The sequence below is a fragment of the Pangasianodon hypophthalmus genome, chromosome 14 (genome assembly GCF_027358585.1).
Source record: "Pangasianodon hypophthalmus isolate fPanHyp1 chromosome 14, fPanHyp1.pri, whole genome shotgun sequence".
NCBI lineage: Eukaryota > Metazoa > Chordata > Actinopteri > Siluriformes > Pangasiidae > Pangasianodon > Pangasianodon hypophthalmus.
Window position 1 is genome coordinate 878,384 of NC_069723.1, and position 18,224 is coordinate 896,607.

General features: G+C 40.3%; 2 protein-coding genes across 5 annotated transcripts in view; one reads left to right on the forward strand and one right to left on the reverse strand.

Annotated features, from left to right (window-relative positions):
• Positions 1-1,600: 1,600 nt before the first annotated feature.
• Positions 1,601-15,097, reverse strand: mffa (mitochondrial fission factor a). 4 transcript variants are annotated; one of them, XM_034310903.2, is made up of 8 exons: positions 14,965-15,097; positions 13,508-13,736; positions 11,803-11,957; positions 11,417-11,508; positions 7,112-7,276; positions 5,756-5,812; positions 3,646-3,727; positions 1,601-2,482 (listed from the first exon to the last, which is right to left on the reverse strand). In XM_034310903.2, exons 1-8 carry the CDS (start codon positions 14,983-14,985, stop codon positions 2,351-2,353), a joined length of 933 nt encoding a protein of 310 aa, XP_034166794.2. In that variant the 5' UTR covers positions 14,986-15,097; the 3' UTR covers positions 1,601-2,350. The 4 variants fall into 4 exon arrangements, with proteins under 4 accessions (XP_034166794.2, XP_034166796.2, XP_034166795.2 ...); XM_034310905.2 differs by lacking the exon at positions 7,112-7,276; XM_034310904.2 differs by lacking the exon at positions 5,756-5,812.
• Positions 15,098-16,876: 1,779 nt separating this feature from the next.
• megf6 (multiple EGF like domains 6) overlaps positions 16,877-18,224 on the forward strand; it is a 61,444-nt gene continuing 60,096 nt past the window's right edge. Inside the window, exon 1 of the mRNA XM_034310364.2 lies at positions 16,877-17,438. Within this exon, the coding sequence (XP_034166255.2) occupies positions 17,359-17,438 (80 nt within the window). The 5' untranslated portion in view covers positions 16,877-17,358. The remainder of the gene's footprint in view (positions 17,439-18,224) is intronic.

Below are 18,224 nucleotides of genomic sequence, written 5' to 3' on the forward strand. Positions count from 1 at the left end.
CAGTGGAGATTTCATTACAGCGACGCCACGCGTTACGACCAGAAAGAAAAAGAAACAAGGGCATTTTACATTTGTAAAGATTTATTAAAAAAAAAAAACAGATCCCTGCTGAAAACAAGAATAGAAACCCTCACTGAAATGCTAATGGTTTCTACTACAAATACCATTACAGACCATCAGCTAACCATTAAAACCATTACTGGTCCTTAATGGTATCCACTAGACACAACATGCCACCAATACAGTCCCCATTATAACCATTAAAACCAATACAGTCCCCATTATAACCATTAAAACCAATACAGTCCCCATTATAACCATTAAAACCAATACAGTCCCCATTATAACCATTAAAACCAATACAGTCCCCATTATAACCATTAAGACCAATACAGTCCCCATTACAACCATTAAAACCATTACAATCCCCATTATAACCATTAAAACCATTACAAGCCCCATTATAACTATTACAATTCCCATTAAAACCATTACAATCCCCATTATAACCATTAAAACCATTACAAGCCCCATTATAACTATTACAATTCCCATTAAAACCATTACAATCCCCATTATAACCATTAAAACCATTACAAGCCCCATTATAACTATTACAATTCCCATTAAAACCAATACAACTTCCATTATAACCATTAAAACCAATACAATCCCCATTAAGACCATTAAAACCAACACAATCCCCATTATAACCATTAAAACCAACACAATCCCCATTATAACCATTAAAACCATTACAATCCCCATTATAACCATTAAAACCATTACAATCCCCATTAAAACCATTACAATCCCCATTATAACCATTAAAACCATTACAATCCCCATTATAACCATTAAAACCATTACAATCCCCATTAAAACCATTACAATCCCCATTATAACCATTAAAACCATTACAATCCCCATTAAAACCATTACAATCCCCATTATAACCATTAAAACCATTACAATCCCCATTAAAACCATTACAATCCCCATTATAACCATTAAAACCATTACAATCCCCATTATAACCATTAAAACCACTACAATCCCCATTATAACCATTAAAACCACTACAATCCCCATTAAAACCATTACAAGCCCCATTATAACTATTACAATTCCCATTAAAACCAATACAACTTCCATGATAACCATTAAAACCAGTATGAGGGTTTCTGTGGTTTTTCAGCAGGGAGCACTCGTGCTGCGTGGAGAGGAAGCATGATTAATGCCTGTATTTCCACGAGGCGACTTTATGATTTATTTCTCAAAAAACGTGACGTGAACGCGACTCACAGACGTCACGTCAACAAGTAAAACCTCCTTTTTTTTTTTTTTTTTTTTATAAAATCACTGACTTACTGTAAGAAAAAAATCAAGCCTGGATGCGAGTCGCTGATCAGACATTGGTGAAATCGTTAACTAGTTATCATCGTTATCATAAACATGTATTAAACTTCCAGAACCTTCAACTACACTCTTTTTTTTTAAAAAAAATAAGCCTCCTCTGTTTTGAGGAGTTGAAAATCTCCTGTTTTATAGAATATAAAGAGGGTAAAACATTAGATAATTTTTAAAAAAAGACAGTAAATATGGAGGTACCATTGCTCTTTATTCTGTAGTTACATCATAGTGCATACGGACAAGAGAGAGAGAGAGAGAGAGAGAGAGAGAGAGAGAAAGAGAGAGAAAGAGAGAGAAAGAGAGAGAGAAAGAGAAGTTATAATACATAATTATGGTCATCCCATTCCAAACATGGTCTCAAAATTCCAAACACGATCATCACATCCATCACAGGAAAGACGGAACAGGACGTTACAGAACATTTCAAGACGTCGCAACAGCTTCACAAAAATCATCACGACATTCCTTAAATACTATCAGTCCGACTAGTCGCAAGATATTTAGACGAGTGTGTCCCGTTTTCTTGGGTCCATATTTACCAGATGCATCATTTCAGACAGAATCGGGTCGTCTTTATCCGTGGAGTTGTGCTTGTGGGAATACAGACAGGAATATCACGGTCCGAGAACAGGCTGAATACAAACACAGCGCTGAATCTTGTCTAAGAGTGAAGCAAAAGCATGAGAATATATTATATTATATTATGTTATTATACACCTGGATCATGCATGGTCTTTAAGAACAATGATGTCAATGTTTACAAAACGAATCACAGGTGTACAGGAAGAGGACAGGTGTGTTTCAGCTGATGGAGTCTCCCTGTGCAGGCAGTGAGGAGAGGCTCGCGAGCTTTGGGACCCGAGTGCATAAATCAGGGCTGACGTTCGACACTTGAAGCGAGGAGGCGGAGCTTAGGCAAAACAGGGTCGCTGCTGATTCAGCGCCGGAGCCACACCCAGCTGTTGATGAGCCAGAACGCCACGGTGATGGAGTACATGATCATCTCGCGCTTGGCTCGCTCTTTGTTCTCTTCCTCTAAGAGCTGCAGCCGCCGGTTCAGCTTAATGATCTGCGCAGACAAGTGGGAAAAAAAAATAAAAAATTATATATATATATATATATATATATATATATATATATATATATATATATATATATATATATATATATATATATGGCACAACAGCAATGCAAAAAAAACAAACAGTATAAAAAAAAATATAAATAAATAAATAAAGCAATTCACATTTAAAACTAACTCCCGGCTTGCTAATGCATGCAGCAAGAATTTCACAAAAATTCCTAATTCAAATGAACGTTTTACACTTAACGCGCTTGAGCTAAACCGTCATCGTTACCATAGTAACAACTCATTCATGTCGACTCGCACGGCGGACGCTCCACATAATCAAAGCGTTAAAAATAAACGTTTTGTTAGTTAACAAAGAAACGTATAATCGTTGATATGGGGAGGTTCTCTGGAAGGAGACGTTTATTTAACATTTATGGAAGGAGTCTCCAGTGTTAGTGCTTTGTAACGTTCACCAAGTTTTTATTTAAACAGTTTTTATTTAAACAGTTATCAGTAATCTGTCAAGCTAGGGTTTTTTTTCTTAGTAACTTCAAGCAACATAAAAAGAGAAGCTCATGACATAGCAACTGTTTATCGCAGCTATAAGGTAAGTGATAACAGAAACTAACGTCCACATCGTTAAATATTTTTGATATTGTTGTTATTAAACCAGCTGAGTGTAAAAAATAAAAATAACAAATATATTGTGAGTTTTATAGTGCAATTAAAGTCTGGTTAAGACTAGTTTAGAGTGTGGCATGGACACCAGTCTCTTAAAGTGCTACTGCTCAAGCAAAATAAATTATATTTTCGCAGAAAGATTAGAGAGAGAGATAGAGAAAGAGAGAGAGAGAGAGAGAGAGAGAGAGCGAGAGAAAGAGATAGAGAGAGAGAGAGAGAGAAAGAGAAAGAGAGAAAGAGAAAGAGAGAGAGAGAGAGAGAGAGAAAGAGAAAGAGATAGAGAGAGAGAGAGAGAGAGAGAGAGAGAGCTCTTTTGGCTGAAAGCAGTAGTTGTGTTAATGCACATGTTATGTATGTGTTATGTAAACTCAATAACTGTGTAGAGCTGAACATTTTACGATGTTACACACAGCTTGTGTAGGAGCCTACATGTGTTTTTAGTAAGTGATGAAATAAAAAAAAAAAAAAAAAGGTTGTACCTGTCTCCTTAAAGCTGTAGCGTCTGCCACGGCCAGGTCTTCTCCACCTTCCATAGACGTGTCCAGTGTGGCCAGCGCGAATCTGTCAGTAAAGATTAAAATATGAAGCTTTTAATGGTCTTAAGAACAAATCACTGGTGAGGAAATGAGCAGGAATGAAGCAGATGCTCCTGAGAGCTCCTGTGCCTCCATTCACTGGTTTCCTTTCGCTGTTTGGGGAAAAGCTAGAAACAGGGAAATTCACTTCTATAGTCTTCTTGTACACAAAATCATGATAATGATTAAAATGTTTGATGTAAAATTCAGACTAACACGTGTCTGGGTGTACAAACTTTTCCAAAAATATCTTCTGGGATTTTTTTCTTAAAAGATTAGTGATTATTTGGTTATCTGCTGCACCTGATGCAGCTCATCAAGAGCCACAAGACTTAAACATTTACAGAAATCAAAGGGAAAACCTCCCAAACTGAGCTCCTTTATCTCTCTGTTTCATTCCTGATCATTTCCTGATCAGTGATTTATTGTTAAGATCATTAAAAGATTAATATTTTGCCATTTTGGGCTTGGCCTGTTTTTTTTTTGGCCCAGGACTGTACAGTAAGTGTGACGTTGTCTTTATGGTATATAACGATCAACTCCAGCGCCTTGCATAAGTATTGATCCCATTCTTGTACACTGGAAAAGTATCAATCAGAGTTATAATACATAAATAAATAAATAAATAAATAAAATATCCCAGACTTTGGACACGCCATGGAGCATAACTGAATATGGAAAGAACATATTCACAACCTCGGGTTTGCTTAAAGGAGGACGTCCACAAAAAGCCAGATAAGTGGGGTATTAGTCAGAGAAGCAATCAATAGCGGAAGGTAACTCTGATGGAGCTGGAGAGATCTTCAGCTCAGATGGGGGAAGCTGTTCACAGGACAATCATAGACCAAGATATTCTACAAAAGCTGGGCTTTAGAGTGGTGAGAAGACAAAATTGACAAAAGGCATGTCAGAGTTAGACTCAGCAAATGTGTGCTAAAAAATCTAATCTGATGAGATCAGAATGAAACTTTTTGGCCTTGGACCAAAACTCCATGTTTGGTGGAAACCCAATACTGCATCCTCACAGTGAAGCATGGTGGTGGTAGCATGATGCTGTGGGGATGCTTTTCATCAGCAGGGACTCAGGAACTGGTCGGGGTTGAGGGTAAGATGGATGGAGACACATGCATGAAAACCTGTCCAATAGCCTTGAGACAGATGCGGAGGTTCATTTTCTAACAACAAAACAACCTTAAGCATGCTGCTAAAGCTACGCTGGAGTGGTTCCAAACCAACAACCTGAATGTTTAATAATAATAATAATAATAATAATAATAATAATTAAAAAAACAAAAAAACACCCAGTCAAAGCACAGATGTTAATGGGCAAAAAGATCCAGATGTGCACAGACACCTACGCCGGACGACGTGCAGCTGTAACTGTAGACGAAGGCGGTTTTTAAAGTATAGACCTGGGGGGTGAATATTTACGCAAGGCACTGTAGATAAAGTGTGTGTGTGTGTGTGCACACAGTGTATATGTGTGTGTGTGTGTGTGTGTGTCTGCCTGAGAAAGGTCTTTCATTCCTCATTCAGTGAGAACTTGTTGCTCCTCTAGCTTCTATCTATAACACTATCTCCAAACGATTGTGTATTTAAAGCAACACACAACCTTCATACGACACAATAAGCGATTTAAAGATTTATTCTACACTCGAATAAGGAACAGGATTTCAAAACCCACCTTAAAACACATCTTTTTCTTTCTTGTTTTTCTGATAACTGACTGTATGATCCGATTCATGCCATGGATTTCTTGTTTATTTCCTTTTGTTCTTTGTCTGCTGTCATGAGTTTGCAGAAAGGCGCTATATAAAATAAACTTTTTATTATTATTATTATTATTATTATAACATCTCAGACTAACGTGAGCGCACTGGACCTAAAAAGGAGACCAGGTCTGAAGTGCCGAGAGTTCCTCCTAGTCGCCGTGGACTAAAATAAGACGCAGTGAAGATTCAGACACAGGAAAGGAAAGAGATGTGGAAGATAGGGACGAGGGGAGAGCAGTTACCTGTTATCATGATGCTGGAGGTTAGAGGAGGTGGAACCCCCTCTCAGAGAAGGCTTACTGAGGAGAAGAGAGGAGAAGAAGGAGGGAAAAAAAGAACAGAGATAAAGGAGGACACGCACAGACAGCGAGACAGACACACACACACACACACATCACACACACATCACACACATCACACGATCAGTCAAAAGTCTGGACACGACAGACTTCAGATATATTCATCATCGTCCTAAAGGCATAATAAAGGCTTATGATTGAAATTTATCAAATGTAAAGAGTGAATTTAATGTGAAAAACAGTTTTTAATTAAATCGTTTTTGCCTAAAATGGAATCATTTCCTCAAACTTACTGTCATTAACACCTTTTATTTAGGAAAAGTATTTGGGACGTTTAAGAAAAGATACTAAGAGTCTAATGTCTAATGCTTCATCAGGAAAACTGTTCAGAATCTAAAATATAACAATAGATTATGTATGACATCATCATTATTTATTATACAGTAAGTCTTCATTATTAATCTAATTATTATAATTAATAGTTTGCAATCAATTTTAATAAAGAAACTTTTGACTGGTAGTGTATATACAGCGTAAAGTTATACTGCATAATCGCAAACTGGTGCGCAAAAGCAGATCAGATTAATCAAGCTCTAATCAAACTCTAAGCTCATGCTCAGGCAAAGCGACTTCGAATGAGTGGCGTGAAAAATCGACGAGACTGCCTTCGAGTTTTAGTTTAATAATCTGTAAACGTTAGTGTTTGAATAATGACGGCAGTCTGATCTACAGGATGGAATATTAATTAATTATCAGTGAGACGTTCTCAGGACTAGTAAATAACTCTGTACTGTTCTCAACACAAACAACGGTAAGGGATTAGTCATTAATCACGATAAAACGAATAATGAAATTTACTGTACTGTGTTTGATTTATGTGGCAAACAGCATCAGGTGTTGATGGAAAAAATAATGAGAAAAAGGAACAATGAGTCTAAATAAATAATAATATCCAAACTTGTGCTTGTCAGACTTGAACAGAGTGTGTCCAACAAGAACAGTGTAGGTGTTGATTCATAAAATAACCAAATCTGATGTTATTTCATCGGTGACTTTCTCTCTGACTCGCAAACGACCGCCTTCGGAGAAGAGCAAGACGAGTAGGAGATGGAGAAACAAAGCAATGGGAAGCAAACTCCAGCTGAGCAACGATTCGAAATCATCACTAATCTACAGGACGCAGCGTCCAATATCACACACACACACACACACACACACACACACATACATGCAATCCCACATCAAGCGAGAACCAAGAGGTCAAAGGTCACAGGCATCGACGGGGCAGAGACGGATCACCTGCGCTGGTTCTCATCCAGGACCTCCAGGAGCTGCTGGTAGGCCCGACGTGTGCTGGACTGGAGGAAGGAGAGAACGCCGCGCGCACCGGAAACACCCTGCCCCTCATCAGGAGGACGCCGAAGCGACAGAGCGCGCAGAGCGGAGGGGGAAGGAGGAGAAACACTGACCACACACAGGAGAGAGAGAGAGAGAGTGAGGGAGAGAGAGAGAGAGTTAGAGAGTGAGAGAAAGAGTGAGAGTGAGGAGAGAGAGAGAGAGAGAGAGAGAGATGGGAGCATTAAGTGGGAGACTTTAGGATTTAGCATTTAGAGAGGAACAAATACTGTTTTTTTTTTTCTTGCAAGAAATATAAAAAAGACATTAAAGAGAGAGAGAAAGTTAGAGAGAGAGAGAGAGAGAGAGAGAGTGAGACAAAGAGTTAGAGAGAGAGAGTGAAAGAGTTAGAGAGAGAGAGCGAGAGAGCGAGAGAGAGAGAGTGAGACAAAGAGTTAGAGAGAGTTAGAGAGACAGAGAAAGTGAGAGAGAGAGAGAGAGAGAGAGTGAGACAAAGAGTTAGAGAGAGAGAGTGAAAGAGTTAGAGAGAGAGAGAGAGAGCGCGCGAGAGAGAGAGAGAGAGAGTGAGACAAAGAGTTAGAGAGAGAGAGTGAAAGAGTTAGAGAGAGAGAGAGAGAGAGAGCGCGAGAGAGAGAGAGAGAGAGAGAGAGAGAGTGAGACAAAGAGTTAGAGAAAGAGAGAGAGTTAGAGAGAGAGAGAGAGAGAGAGAGTTAGAGAAAGAGAGAGAGAGACAAAGAGTTAGAGAGAGAGAGAGAGTTAGAGAGAGAGAGAGAGAGAGAGAGTTAGAGAAAGAGAGAGAGAGACAAAGAGTTAGAGAAAGAGAGAGAGTTAGAGAGAGAGAGAGAGAGAGAGAGAGAGTTAGAGAAAGAGAGAGAGAGACAAAGAGTTAGAGAGAGAGAGAGTTGCAGAGAAAGCGAGAGAGAGATACAAAGAGTTAGAGAGAGTGAGAGAGAGAGAGAGAGAGAGAGAGAGAGAGAGAGAGAGAGAGAGAGAGAGATGGGAGCATAAAGTGGGAGGCTTTAGGATTTAGTATTTAGAGAGGAAGAAAAAAAAAAGGAAAAGATGAATATAAAAGGTCTGTTCACAACAAATACTGTTTTCTTGCAAGAAATATAAAAAGAAAGTAAAAGAAACACACGCACACTTTCTAACACGCTGCTGCCACATACGGAAAAATCCCCCACGAGCATCTCGTTATTATGAGACACTATCTCGTTTTTGTGAGAAAAGCATCTCGTTCCTACAGGCTGGATTTGGGGGAATTTACACAAGAAACGCGGAAATTTCAGTTCTGCTGAGTTCTCTCTTTTCCCACTGGAATCATAAGTTTTAAAAGTGTGAGTATTTATTTTCTCATTCTAATACGTTAGTTTCTACGGTAACCACGTGCACAGGTACCTGCATGACAGACGTTCACCACAACCTGATTAAAAAACATGCGCAATTGTTGAGAAGACATTTATTGAATATTTTTGAAGGAGTCTCCAGTGTCGGTGCTCTGTAGCAGTCAGAGGTAAAGCTATAACAGATATAGATCTATATAGATATAGATGTCTGTGGTATAAGAGGAATAAAACACTCCGGAGGTGGACGCTGTAAGTCTGCTTCACATCCCGAGTGTTTTATTCCTTATATAAGATACGTGGAGGAGACGGACTGAGGACTTGTGAAGAAAGACAAGCATGAGACATGAAGATTAAAAGAAAATAAATGGAGATGGAAGTGAGAATGAGAGAGAAATAAAGGAAGAGCAAACCACCGTTCGACCACAGAACATCCTCACAGCTGTGTGTGCGCCATGAAAACACAACAAAACACTTATAAACGCACACACACACACACACACACACACACACACACACGGCTACACCATCACTGCGAAAAAACAATCTCCGCTAACATCAGCACATAATCTCGTCCCAAAGTATCGTCATAAAGCCCGCGAGAGCATTTCACCTCAAACGCAAAACAATTCTTTGGTTTTTATGAATCTATTTAATTTAGATATGTTTTGCATAAAAATAAAACAGGCTTAAGAACTAATAAAAGGGGGAAAAAAAAAACAGATCAGCCAAAAAGACAAAAAAATTAGGAATAATAGAAGTGAAAGAAGCTCTTGATGTTCAAAGTATAATATAAAACATCAACCTTTAAAAGAAGTATAGTTTCTTCTCATCAGTAGTGAATGCAAGCAACAGAAAACTGCACGATGATGTTTATTACACATAATTATCATTTTTAGAATAATTATGTCATTTACTGTGTCACACATCAGATCATCAGGTGACCACTTTTACGATCCGTCGCTGCGTTATATCCGAGGAATTTCGCTAATCTGACTGCAGATTGTTTATTCGATTCAATTCAATTTTAATTTCAATTTTATTTGTATAGCGCGTTTAACAATGGACATTGTCACAAAGCAGGTTTACAGAAATAAATGGATTCACAAAAAATATATTGTAAATATGTGAATTTATCCCTAATGAGCGAGTCAGAGGTGACGGTGGTGAGGAAAAACTCCCTGAGATGATATGAGGAAGAAACCTTGAGAGGAACCAGATTCAAAAGGGAACCATCCTCATCTGGGTGCAACGGATAGTGCGATTATAAATCATTCCCTTCTATTATTGTGTACTATATGGACAAATAGTGCAATTGTGCAACCAGTAAATTCATCACAGTTTCTGCAAGAATCCGGCTGGTTAAAGTCTATCCACTGTCCACTGATGGAGTCCTGAGTACGAAGCTGCTCGTGGCAACTGCAGCCCCAAAGCCACTACAGTACAGTGCAGCTTCCCTTTAGTGATAACGAACTCTTTATGCGGATCCTAAACTGCACCGTCTGTAGATAATTTGCGTTTGTGTACGTGTTGTATGTAATCTGATCCAAAGATCAGCGCGTGCAGGGAGTCGGGTTTATCCGCTGATTGGGCTCGCTTGCGTATTTAAAGCGTTTTAAATTATTTTCCGTCTTAGAGAAACGCCATCCAGATGTCACTATTGAACAGACGGGAAAAATAAAAGAAGCGTTTGTACATGTATGTTCTTTGTACGTCCAATCCATCCTCACAGTTATATTTAAACTGATATATAATGTACATGTATAACTGTATAATGTGAATTGTGCTTTCTTACAGGAGTGTTAACTGCAGAAAGGAGTGTTATGTTAATCTAATATTTAATTCAGTAAATTAAACTATCAGTAAAAATAAAACTTAAGGATTATGATGCTTGTGGCTTAACAGGCAGGTTTTGTCTATCTCGCGCACTTTAAACGTTAGCGTCTCGGCGGCTCTGTCCCTGAGGTCCGCACGCAGATCGAGATCGTATCAGCGTGACATGAAAGCATTCTCAAAATTCCGTTCGCTGGACGAACACGTCGTTAAACGTCATGAAAGAAACAACAGCGCAGAAAATTCCTCTGTGTCTCTGCAGCTAGGCCATGATAGTCTAAAGACCTAGAGGTGCTCCTACTTCTACAACACTCCTGAGCAAAATATTAATCTTTTAATGATCTTAACAACAAATCACTGATCAGGAATGAAACAGAGAGATAAAGGAGCTCAGTATGGGAGCTTTTCCCTTTGATTTCTGTAAATGTTTAAGTCTTGTGGCTCTTGATGAGCTGCATCAGGTGCAGCAGAAAACCAAATAATCACTAATCTTTTAAGAAAAGATATTTTTGGAAAAGTTTGTACACCCAGACATGTGTTAGTTTGAATTTTACATCAAACATTTTAATCATTATCATGATTTTGTGTACAAGAAGACTATAGAAGTGAATTTCCCTGTTTCTAGCTTTTCCCCAAACAGCGAAAGGAAACCAGTGAATGGAGGCACAGGAGCTCTCAGGAGCATCTGCTTCATTCCTGCTCATTTCCTCACCAGTGATTTGTTCTTAAGATCATTAAAAGCTTCATATTTTGCCATTTTGTTTTGCCCAGGAGTGTATTACAACTACAACTACAACTACTGACAGAATATTAAACAAATGAATGTGCTTTGAATATATTTCATCAGCGCACATCAGTGTGTGTGTGTGTGTGTGTGTGTGTTTGGATTTATTTGACCTTGTGGAGACATCTGGCTCTTGGTTACTGAGGTTAGGGTGTTAGGTGTTTGTTAGGTGTTAGCGTTTAGCACATCATTAATAGCTGTATTAACAATTATATCAATGACAGGTCCTCAAAAGGATAGTGAGACGTGTGTGTGTGTGTGTGTGTGTGTGTGTGTGTGGATACTCACGAGGAGTCGTTTCTGGGGACCTGGCCGTTGTGACGCACAGCTGCGTTTTCGCTGACTGAACGTTCTCTGCGTGCTCTGCTCTGAGTGCGTACCTGTACACAGGTGTGTGCGTGTGTGTGTGTGTGTGTGTGTGTGTGAGAGAGAGAGAGAGAGAGAGAAGGACAGGTAAGATCTCATACCATTCAATTCAACCACTTCCTTACTCTCTCTATCACTTCCATCTCAAACACACTGATGCTGACGTTTCACTCCTCACACCTCTACAGCGGCTCTACGCAGAACCTTTACCGGTTCCCACCTGAGGAGAAACCCGTTTAATGTCCTACGCTGAACTTTCCTCAAATATATTTTTTCTGCATTTAAAAGTTATCAGAACCGGGCATTACCTCTTCGCTGGGCTGCTCCATCTCCAGGAAGTCGAGGGGGCGTTCGTTGAGGGTGAGAACCCGAGGAGGAGTCTTCAGAGACAGAGTCTCCAGCGGCGTGGACTGGATAAGATCCAGATCTCTGGGTCTGGAGAACTGCGTGTCTTCATGATCTCCTACACAGGACAGACGAGAGATCTTTCCTCAACCCCGTGTCTTTCTTCTCATCGCAACAACTCGTCTACGTTTCTAGCTTCATTTCGCATGAACACGTCGAAGAAACGACAGAACTGTGATTTGGAGCTTGTGAGTTTGAATGCGGTGAATTGTGAGGGATGATGTCACTCTCTCTCCTGTCAATCACGGCAAAACTAACCAATCGTGGCCGTCTGTGAGCTCATGTATGTGGAAGAGGGCAGACAGCGCGTTTCTCTAGGCGTTGAGCTGTTTCGAAAAAGACGAGATTTACCGGGTTGATAGACAGCGTGTGAAAGGAAGCGGGTGAGAAATCGCAAGTGACCAAAATAGAGAATTCTGTGGTGGAAATAAATATAAAAATATTAGAAAAAGTGTTATGAAAGAAGCCGGTCATAAGAGAAGAGCTACTCAGACGTGCTACAAAATCTGGAGTTATAGCAATAATAATAATAATAATAATAAAGCTGGTGTGATGCCTGGCTTCTGAAATGAGCTTCTGAAACTCCTGAGTGTTCATCGTCTCTCAGAACAGCAGAAAGATCTCATCTGTCCATCAGACACGGAGGAGAGAGAGCACATCTTATCGCTGTCTGCTCATCGTGGTGTTTTTGTGACGTCATGCGAGAAAGAGATCACACACAGGAATGTGGAAACACTGACGAAACCATACGCGGAAAACACACGGAAATACGGAGGAAATAAAGGAAGGATTTTCCAAACGGAATATCTTTCTTACGTGTCATGTGACCGTATCTCACATCACAAACATCGGACAAGCTTGGACTTGCTGAATTTTGGTCGAGGGTCCGAACAGGAAGTGCTATATGAATATATGCATCACGCGAATTATGTTTCTGAAAAAGAAAAAAAAATCGTTTTTTTTTTTTTTTTTTTTTTTTTTTTTTGGCGATACACTTAAATGCGTGCTTTTGATAATTTCGAGTCTCAGATGTTTTTTTTAAAGCAGAATGGTCGTATGACTCATGCACATTTATCCATGGGCAAACTATTTAAAAAAAAAAAAAAAAAAAAAAAATCCTTAAACGAAAGACTCGCCGTATCGAGTCACCGTATCGTTGGGAAAATCGCGAGTTCGCATCATGTCGATGATGCAGCCGTCTGTAGCTGGGAGCTGAAAAAGCAAACGGCGTGCGCTCTCTCTCTCTTACTCTCTCTCTCTCTTACTCTCTCTCTCTCTCTTACTCTCTCTCTCTCTCGGCTGTCAATCACAGAAATGCTAGCCAATCGTAGCCATCTCTGAGCTCATGTATGCGGAAGAGGGCGGATAGCGCTTTCTTTCCTCGGAGTGTGTTGTGTTATTTTGTCCTGTGATGCAGCACGAGCAGGAAGTCAGTTCCAAAAGAAAAAGAAACAGCGCTGATTTAAAAAGCGTTCGATTATTTTCACGACCAAACAGCGCAGATGTTAAAACAGCTGTATTGTGTAAAGATAAGAGTTAGTTTCGTTCGTCTCGGACTCGCACTCAGGATGTTTTAAAAACGAGAAAAATTATTAAGGAATCTCTAACCTGTGACGATGATCCTGTCGGGGACCTGCATCATGGCCGTGTGCAGAACCGGATCGTGGCCCGGATTGGCGGCGCCGCCGTCTTTCTCCTCGCCGGTGTACGGCGCGACCTTCAGCATCTCGGGCACGCGCATGCGCTGGCTGATGCCCTCCGTGTACTGGAGCTCGTAGTGGATGCGGTTCATCTCGGCCATTTCGGCTGTGGGAGACGGGAACGCCGCTCCGTTCATCTGCGGGGGGGGAACGGAATTTCATAATCATCCCTTTACACTTTAATCTTAAAATTCTTTTCTTTACACCCTAATGTTCATCGTTAAAGGATCAATCCTTCGTGGATGACTGGAGTTTAAACTTCTTTCATGGGTCTAATTTTCATCCGCCTGCTGAAAGAGACGCAGTGATTTAACTCTCGCTTCATCGCTACGTAAAGAGAACGATGTGATGCGATGTGATGTGATGCAGCGGCGCTTTAATCCTTTAATCTGTCCGGCTCCGTCACCTCGTCACCTGTACACAAACAGATCAGCTTCCGAAGCTTCAACGTTCACACTAACACCACGTCTACATCATCGCGCTCGCCGTCTCGGAGATCGCTAACACGCCGAGGCGAGTCTCTCCTCGCTACTCGTGTAGCTGCAGTGCATTCTGGATCTTTGAGTCTCCGCTACCTTTATACTGGAGAACACGTGAGAGAATATGCTCTCGCTCTTCAGCGACATTAAAAAGCAGCTGTAAACGTTTTTTTAGCGTGTTGTTTGTGAATAAATTAAAAATTTGCAATCTTGGACAAATTACTGCAGTATAAGAGGAGTAAAGCACGTGTATGTTGTTACTCCAGGAACAGGAGCCACGCGTCAGGTGCATCACACCGCCCTGGGGGTGATTACTTTCCTGTAACAGCATGCCTCCAAGTGTTCTATTCCTTAATTAGTATTATTTTTTTACCTCACACACACACACACACCTTTTTATCCTGTGATCATAAATACAAACATTAATCTTAAAAGAAGTAATTAGTTATAACTGTACAGAAAGTGAAAGTGAAACTGCTGTTTACAAATCAACAAACCTGTCATCTCTGAGTAACACAGAGCACAATAAAATATAAATAAAAATAAAAATATAAATAAACATAAACATAAACATAAACAGACTTTTCCCATCAGTGTGTTTCTCACTACTGAGGAATCTACCGGCTAGTTATTGCTAATGCTAATGCTAACGCTAATAAACACACACTAATAAACATCAGGGGATAACAGAATTAGCAGAGAAAGCTGCCTGAAACACGTCACACTGAGTAAACAAATAAATAAACAACAACAACAACAACAACAGGATTTCACACAAAATGGAGGAAAGGTGTTTCAGTCACGCGCTAAACAAACAAATAAACAAAACTCTGACACAAAACAATTTCTATTAATTCAGGAATAACATCCAGAAATAAAAAATCACCTTCTCTAACGCCGGATTCATCTCAGAAACCAGAAATTAAAGTATAAACTCAGACTGAGGCTCAAACAGCGAGCTCCATTACCGAGAGGCGTCTCCACACAACCGGCGGAAAACCCGCCTTCCAAAATAAAAGCCTTGTTTTTTTGTTTTTTTTTAATAATAAAAGTGGCCTAATTGTAAATGTTCTAAATAAATATAATTTATATTACATTTAAATTCAGTACATTTACATTTAAATAAATTAAATACCCTTAACTGATCATCTGTTAAGTGTTAATTTATTGCTTGGTTTTTTCAAATCATAAATGTTATATATTTTTCAAATCATATGTTATATAAAAATAAACAGTTTTAATTTAATTTGAGTTGTTTTTTTTAAAAAAAAAATCACTGTTCACTGTGTGTGTGTAGTGTGTGTGTAGTGTGTGAGTGAGTGTGTGTAGTGTGTGAGTGTAGTGTGTGTGTGTAGTGAGTGTGTGTAGTGTGTGAGTGTGTGTAGTGTGTGTGTGTAGTGTGTGAGTGAGTGTGTGTACTGTGTGTGTGTAGTGTGTGAGTGAGTGTGTGAGTGTGTGTAGTGTGTGTGTGAAGTGTGTGAGTGAGTGTGTGTAGTGTGTGTGTGTAGTGTGTGTGTAGTGTGTGTGTGTAGTGTGTGAGTGTGTGTAGTGTGTGTGAGTGAGTGTGTGAGTGTGTGTAGTGTGTGTAGTGTGTGTGAAGTCAAGTGGAGTTTATTGTCGCTTCTCCCACATACAGCCATTTAGTACAGAGTGAAACGAAATGAAGTTTCTCCAGGACCAAGATGCTCCATGAGACAAACACAGAACAACACACAATTCCAAGGGACATAAATTATACAATAAAGTGCACAAGTGCCAACATGTGCAGACAGCACAGGACAGCACAGTGACTACTGGGACAGACAGTGAGCGCAGTGAGTCCCAGTGCAGCACCGACCAGCACACAGTTCTGTTTAAAGTGAACCTAGTGACAGTAGTGTAAATAGTACAAGAGAACAATACAAGCAGCTGAAATAGTGTAAACAGAAGAGTAGCAGCCTGGTAGAGAGTAAGAGATCTGTACAGTATAATAAATACAGTAGCAGCATAATGTAATGTGCAAAAACTTGCAAAGAGGATGGAGGATGCTCAGTTGTGTGTGTGTGTATAGTGTGTGTGTATAGTGTGTGTGTGTAGTGTGTATAGTGTGTGTGGGTGTAGTGTGTGTGTGTGTGTGTAGTGTGTGTGTGTGTAGTGTGTGTATAGTGTGTGTGTAGTGTGTGTGTGTGTGTAGTGTGTGTATAGTGTGTATAGTGTGTGTGTGTGTAGTGTGTGTATAGTGTGTGTGTGTATAGTGTGTGTGTGTAGTGTGTATAGTGTGTGTGTGTAGTGTGTGTGTGTAGTGTGTATAGTGTGTATAGTGTGTGTAGTGTGTGTGTGTGTGTGTGTAGTGTGTGTAGTGTGTGTATAGTGTGTGTGTAGTGTGTGTGTGTATAGTGTGTGTGTGTGTGTGTAGTGTGTGTGTGTGTAGTGTGTGTATAGTGTGTGTGTAGTGTGTGTGTGTATAGTGTGTGTGTGTGTGTATAGTGTGTGTGTGTGTGTGTAGTGTGTGTGTGTGTAGTGTGTGTAGTGTGTTCTTCCCCCTCTGTAGTGCAGCTGTACAGGGAGCAGAGCTTCATCTGAAACGCAGCCGCTAGAGGGACGGAGACGCAACTCAGTGAAATCGCGCTCCACAGAAAAGGAGTGTGTGTGAGATCAGTGTGTATCTTTCTCTCTCTCTCTCTCTCTCTCCTTCTCTCTCTCTCTCTCTCTCTCCTTCTCTCTCTCTCTCTCTCTCTCTCTCTCTCTCCTTCTCTCTCTCAGTCTCTCTCTCTCTCTCTCTCCCCCCCGGGTGCATGATCAGTGTGTAACCCCGCTGTGGATGGATCAGAGGTTCACTCGGAGTCGCGCTGCAGCCTGTGCGGTGATTCTGTGCGGTGTGTCTCTGTGCGGTGATTCTGTGCGGTGTGTCTCAGTGCGGTGATTCTGTGCGGTGTCTCTGTGCGGTGTGTCTCAGTGCGGTGATTCTGTGCGGTGTCTCTGTGCGGTGTGTCTCAGTGCGGTGATTCTGTGCGGTGTCTCTGTGCGGTGATTCTGTGCGGTGAGTCACAGTGCGGTGATTCTGTGCGGTGTCTCTGTGCGGTGATTCTGTGCGGTGTGTCTCAGTGCGGTGATTCTGTGCGGTGTGTCTCAGTGCGGTGATTCTGTGCGGTGTGTCTCAGTGCGGTGATTCTGTGCGGTGTCTCTGTGCGGTGTGTCTCAGTGCGGTGATTCTGTGCGGTGTCTCTGTGCGGTGATTCTGTGCGGTGAGTCACAGTGCGGTGATTCTGTGCGGTGTCTCCGCGCGCGCCGGAGGAGCAGGATGTCTCTGTGCGGAGCTGCACTGATGCTGTGTGCGTGTTTTCCGCTCTTCGCCTCATCCATACAGCTGCAGCCTGACATGTAAGTTCTACAACTTTTATAAGACAGGAAGTGAAGAGAGAGAAGTGCACTGTGTTTCTGTACATGTTCACTCAGAGCTCCTGCATTTATTTACTCCAGTGCAAAGGGAATGTCAGAGCTGGTCATTCCAAGGCGAGTGTGAGAAATCACTTTATTCTGCAACTCATGTATTTATTACACTTACTGAAGAATAATAATACACAATCAGTCATAAAAAGTCATAAAATGAAGTCTAATACAGCAACTGTTTGATAGTTAATAATAATAATAATAATAATAATAATAATAATAAGTTAAATTGAGTCACTGTAGTAATCATAACTGTCCACTAGATGTCGCTTCGTGTTATAATTATTCTCATTAATTAATGCTGAATAAATACTTAGTACTGAACTGTCCTGAGTTAACTTCTTATTTACAATTAACAATAAATTAATTAGCATATACTTATTTATGGTTCAAATAAAAAAAAGTGGTTAAAGTACAGCAGTTCCTGTCTATGCTAATGCTAATCAGCCTGGGTGACATGATCATATGACGTCAGTATCGTGATAAATTGTCACGCTTTTCTGAGATCTGGTGTCCATCATGACATCTTTTTATGTTTTTTCAAGATTTCTGAACATATCTGAAGTTTTCAACAGTTGTTTGAATGCTATTCTTTGCAAAAAGAAAAAAAAAACTGTCATGTTTTTGTGTCGTTGTGTATTTATGTAAGTTAAAGACAGTGTAGTGATGGGAATTCCAGGTCAAAGTGTGAATATTTTATCCCTAATTTCTGTACAT